The following is a 5,260-nucleotide window of genomic DNA, read 5'->3' as shown; positions in this document are numbered from 1 at the left end:
GTTTGGCCAGGTCAATTCAAGCTCTTAAAAGAAACGTGAACATATACTAGAAACGGTGCTAGTGCAAACATCCGATAGGTCAGACATCCGTAAGTGCAAACATCCGAACTTACATACAAGTTATGTAATAATATGATTTGTAATCTCTAAATTTAGAAAGTGTTCAGTTACCTGGCTTCCGTTTTAGAAAACATTTGTGTTCTGCTAAATTGAGCTCAGCACTAAATTCCTGTGAACTTTGAGCGGATCTAGGATTTTCCCGAGGGGCTGTGGGGGGGAGGGCGGATGTTCAAAAATGTTTCAAAAATTTTGACTATCTTTTTTAAGGTCGACGAAATTGATTTTCGAGCGCTCCGAGAACACTGTAAAGACCCTATTTTGACAAATAAGATGTCATAAAAACTACCGTTTGAGAGCATAGTTGTCACTTAATTTTAATATTTTTTATAACCTAACTAATTTCCTTAACTTATCTGAGATTCTTACTTTTAGTAGTTTCACTTTAGCATTAGAATAGTTTATCAAATTAAAACAAATTAAAAGAATTAAACTTCAATGCAGGGCTGGCTAGGATCAGTGAATCAGCCTCAAAGTCGGGTGCGGATTTAGGTTTTCCTCGAGGGGGCGGATTTTCAAAAAAAGTTTTGAAATATTTGTCGATATTTTTTAGGTCAATCAAATAGATTTTGTGACCGCTCCCAAATCACTATAAAAATTATTATTTGACCAAATTCTCTGCGCCGCAGGCAATTTTTTGAGAAAACCGGCCAAAAACAGCAGTTGTAGGCACTTTTTGAAAATTCTGACCAAAGATTTGCGTTGTTTTTGACGCGCTCTTTCTCAAAACAATTATATATTGGCCTTTAAAAAACATTTAGAGTCCGTCAACCCAAAATGGAAATCTTAACATAGTACAAGGTTAAACCCTATGCCCCCTAATTGCCCCCCCCCCCTCCACCCCCTAAATCCGCTAGAAAATAAACTTTGAAGTGTTTTTGCCACTGAAATTAGCAAAGAACAAATTGAATTAATTCTTATCAGCTTCACCTATCATCAATTAATCTGGAGGGGGGGGGGGGGGGGTGGCAGGGAGGATTATTTTGGCAGCTGGAGGCGTGAGAGTTTCCGATTATCTTGAAACTTTATTAGAAATACATTTTCAAGATAATTGGAAAATATCGCGGCTCCAGTTCACAAAATAGTCCCTGCCACCCCCTCGCCAGATTAATTGATTGCACCAAACAACAATTGATTTTTGGGGGTTGCGATTAATTAATTTTTTGACCATCTCTACTCCTACTCCATAACACAACATTGTTTTTTTTCATCGGTAGATTTTTGGATCCTTTTCAACGCGTCGTCTTACACCAGACGACTGGATTTCACCAAGTCATTTGCACTTGGAAGACTGATTTTGTTCACTTTGAATAAAAGTCACAAAATCACCTCAAACAATATCATAGAGGTCTTGTTCAAAAAAAGTTTTGAGACAAGAAAAAACTTGACATCACATTTCACACACCTTAATATCGCGTGTTTGATGCATGAACAAACATGTTGATTACTGCAGAATTTTTAAATTTGTCTACAAATGAAAATAATTGTTGCAGTACTATTAATGGCCTGTGAAGCTACGGTATGAACATATATGGTAAAAGCTTGAACAAATTGAGAAAAAACTTGATTTGATTGGGTTAAAGCAAAAAGGTGAGATGGCGTGATGATGTGATTTTGCGTGTAGCATATATGGCTCAAATTGTACAAAAAACATTTGCTCAATTTGGTCATTTTGAAAACTTCGTTGGCAGCAACTAGTGTGAGAGCAATTAAACAACTTAGCTCAATTTAACTAAAATAGTTAGTCTTTGTTAAGTCAGTTGAGTTGAATAGAGAAACGAAACTGAAAATGAGTTCCAACAAAGATCCAGAGAAGTCAGCCCCTGTCGATGATGAAGGAACCGAGACCTCACCAGATGTCGGTAAGGAGGAACTGGAACGCCGACAGGCTCCTTGGTGGGTAATTGTGCGAGTCATAATTGTGCTGGGACTTCTATACGCCTTCATTTGCTCACTGGACCTCATGGGCAGCGCCTTCAAGCTACTCGGAGGAAAGGAAGCAGGAGAAGTCTTCAGTCAGGATCACGTGATCAGCAACCCAGTGGCTGGTCTGGTTATTGGAGTTTTAGTGACAGTGCTTCTTCAGTCATCATCCACTAGCACCTCGATCATCGTGACGATGGTAGCTGCAGATCTCTTGACAGTCAATCAGGCGGTTCCCATCGTCATGGGGGCTAACATCGGCACTTCGGTGACAAGCACTATTGTCGCAATTGGGCAGATACAAGACAAGACAATGTACGAGAGGGCTTTTGCGGCGGCTACTATGCATGACATGTTCAACCTGCTCTGTGTAGCGATCATGTTGCCGCTAGAATGGATCACTGGATTCCTGACGAAACTGTCGAAAGAAATAGTCGGCGTGATGAACGTGACTCCAAACGAGGACGCGGAAGTCGAGTTGCTGTCACGAATCACCGACCCTCTCATGGACAGAGTTGTTTTAGTCAACAAAACTTTTATCAAGGAAATCTCCAAGGATAAAGACGTTGGAAGTGACGAGCGGGTTCTTAAGATTCATGCCCAGGACTGGAAAAAGTGGGTCGAGGCCATCAACGCCAGTGGAAACTTGACAGAGTTACCCTCCGACCGACAGCACTGCGAAGCTTTGTTCTGTGACTGGGGACATTCTGACAAAGCTGCGGGTGGACTTCTACTTACAATTGCTCTTGTCGTAATGTTTATCTGCCTTTTCTTCATCGTCAAGGTGCTGAACTCCATCTTCAGCGGTCACATCGCAAAAATTGTGAACAAATTTGTGAACAAAGGGTTCCCGGGCAAGTTCCAGAAACTTGACTTTCTGATAGGATATTTTGCTATTCTGGTGGGATGCGGGATGACAATTTTAGTGCAAAGCAGTTCCATTTTCACCTCAACTCTCACCCCTCTCGTTGGTCTGAACATAATTGGAATTGAACGAGCGTTTCCCATGGTTCTGGGATCCAACATCGGAACAACAGTCACCGGTCTGCTGGCGGCGCTGGCGAGTGACAAAAACTTCGAGCAGGCACTTCAGATCAGTATGTGCCACCTGCTGTTTAACATAATCGGAATCTTAATCTGGTATCCGATTCCGGTGATACGCAGGATACCTTTAGGATGTGCCAGACATCTCGGAAAGACTACCCGAAAATACAAGTGGTTTGCTGTCGTGTACATTCTCATTGTATTTGTTATGTTTCCCGGAATCGTTTTTACACTTTCTTTGGCTGGCGAGGTGTACGTCGCCGTTTTTTGCTGCTTGCTGATCTTGTTTGGATTAGTTATCACAGCGATGAAGCTTCTACAACGCTATGCTCCATCGGTGCTTCCCAATAAGCTGAAGAACTTTAAGTTCTTGCCAAAAGGTCTACGATCACTGGAGCCGTACCATAACGCAGGAATCACCTTTCTGAACCTTTGCCGACCAAAATCAAGGAAAATCTCCAAACGCTGCGGACCCGAAGATAATATTTCAGACAAAGTATTGGTGAATCTGGAAAAAGAAAAGATTATTGAGAGCAAATTAAGCAAGGGCGCAGCTGTTTTGACAGGAGTAAAAAAGAAAAACAACGATGAAGTAATAGTTCAAGCTGACGAGGTGAATCCGGCGTCTGTCAATTTGGCCTTTAGCCAAAACGAATGAACTGAACCTTAATCAGAAAACTTGGCCCATAGAAATCAAACAAAAGATTTGGAAATTGACATGAACTATAAATTGTTGTTTTTTTTTGTAATTTACGAAACCGAAAGGACAGCCACAACTCAAAAACTTAACAAATTTTTTTTTCTAAATGTATTTCTGATGTCATATTAATAAACGTTGAAACGGATCGGTCCCATGTTTTAAGTGAACACTAATCGCAGTATGATTTTTTAAGTGAACACTAATCCCTGAAAACACTATTGCGACACCTATTTCGCTCCTCCCTCAAAAGTCGCGAGCTTGGGCGCCAAAAGCGCCTTCAGAAAAACTTTGGGGTTAGTCAGCCAAAAGGAGATATCTCAAAATTGTACAAAGGGGGATCCTTTGGTTAGGAATGAGGTCGAATCCCTGAGGATGGCGTCCGCGTCCCTTCGTCCTAAATCCGCTGGTGCCTTTACACTACTCTTTACAATTTCAACACAAAACTATTACATCATGCATTCTACATTGAAACCTAAATTGAGCCATTTTTTGTTCATAAATACTACTGCAGGAGCGGATCTAGGAATTCCTCGAGGGAGCGGATTTTAAAAATCTTTCGAAAGTTTTGTCGACCATTTTTTTAGGTCGACCAAATTGATTTTTCGAACGATACCGGAATAAAATGAAGACCATTTTTGACCAAACAATTTGCGTCGCAGGCAAATAATGAAAAAACAGGTCAAAAAAGCCGCTTTTAGGCAAATTTTGGAAAATTTCGACAAAAATATCCCGTTTTTTTTGGCACGCGCTCTTCCTTAAAAACGAGAATATAGCGTCCGCGTCCCTTCGTCCTAAATCCGCTGGTGCCTTTACACTACTCTTTACAATTTCAACACAAAACTATTACATCATGCGTTCTACATTGAAACCTAAATTGAGCCATTTTTTGTTCATAAATACTACTGCAGGAGCGGATCTAGGAATTCCTCGAGGGAGCGGATTTTAAAAAACTTTCGAAAGTTTTGTCGACCATTTTTTCAGGTAGACCAAATAGATTTTTCGAACGATACCGGAATAAAATGAAGACCATTTTTGACCAAACAATTTGCGTCGCAGGCAAATAATGAAAAAACAGGTCAAAAAAGCCGCTTTTAGGCAAATTTTGGAAAATTTCGACAAAAATATCCCGTTTTTTCGGCACGCGCTCTTCCCTAAAAACGAGAATATGGCGTCCGCGTCCCTTCGTCCTAAATCCGCTGGTGCCTTTACACTACTCTTTACAATTTCAACACAAAACTATTACATCATGCATTCTACATTGAAACCTAAATTGAGCCATTTTTTTGTTCATAAATACTACTGCAGGAGCGGATCTAGGAATTCCTCGAGGGAGCGGATTTTAAAAAACTTTCGAAAGTTTTGTCGACCATTTTTTTAGGTAGACCAAATAGATTTTTCGAACGATACCGGAATAAAATGAAGACCATTTTTGACCAAACAATTTGCGTCGCAGGCAAATAATGAAAAAACAGGTCA

General features: G+C 40.5%; 1 protein-coding gene across 1 annotated transcript; it reads left to right on the top strand.

Moving 5' to 3' along the window:
* The first annotated feature begins 1,906 nt into the window (after nucleotides 1-1,906).
* LOC134846815 (sodium-dependent phosphate transport protein 2A-like) lies at nucleotides 1,907-3,742 on the top strand. The gene has a single exon (XM_063864210.1). The coding sequence runs from the start codon at nucleotides 1,907-1,909 to the stop codon at nucleotides 3,740-3,742; it is 1,836 nt and encodes a 611-aa protein (XP_063720280.1).
* Nucleotides 3,743-5,260: the final 1,518 nt, after the last annotated feature.

Source organism: Symsagittifera roscoffensis, chromosome 5, assembly GCF_963678635.1.
Source record: "Symsagittifera roscoffensis chromosome 5, txSymRosc1.1, whole genome shotgun sequence".
NCBI classification, from domain to species: Eukaryota; Metazoa; Xenacoelomorpha; order Acoela; family Convolutidae; genus Symsagittifera; species Symsagittifera roscoffensis.
Note: the sequence above shows the minus strand (reverse complement) of the source record. Positions and strands in the feature narration are given on the sequence as shown.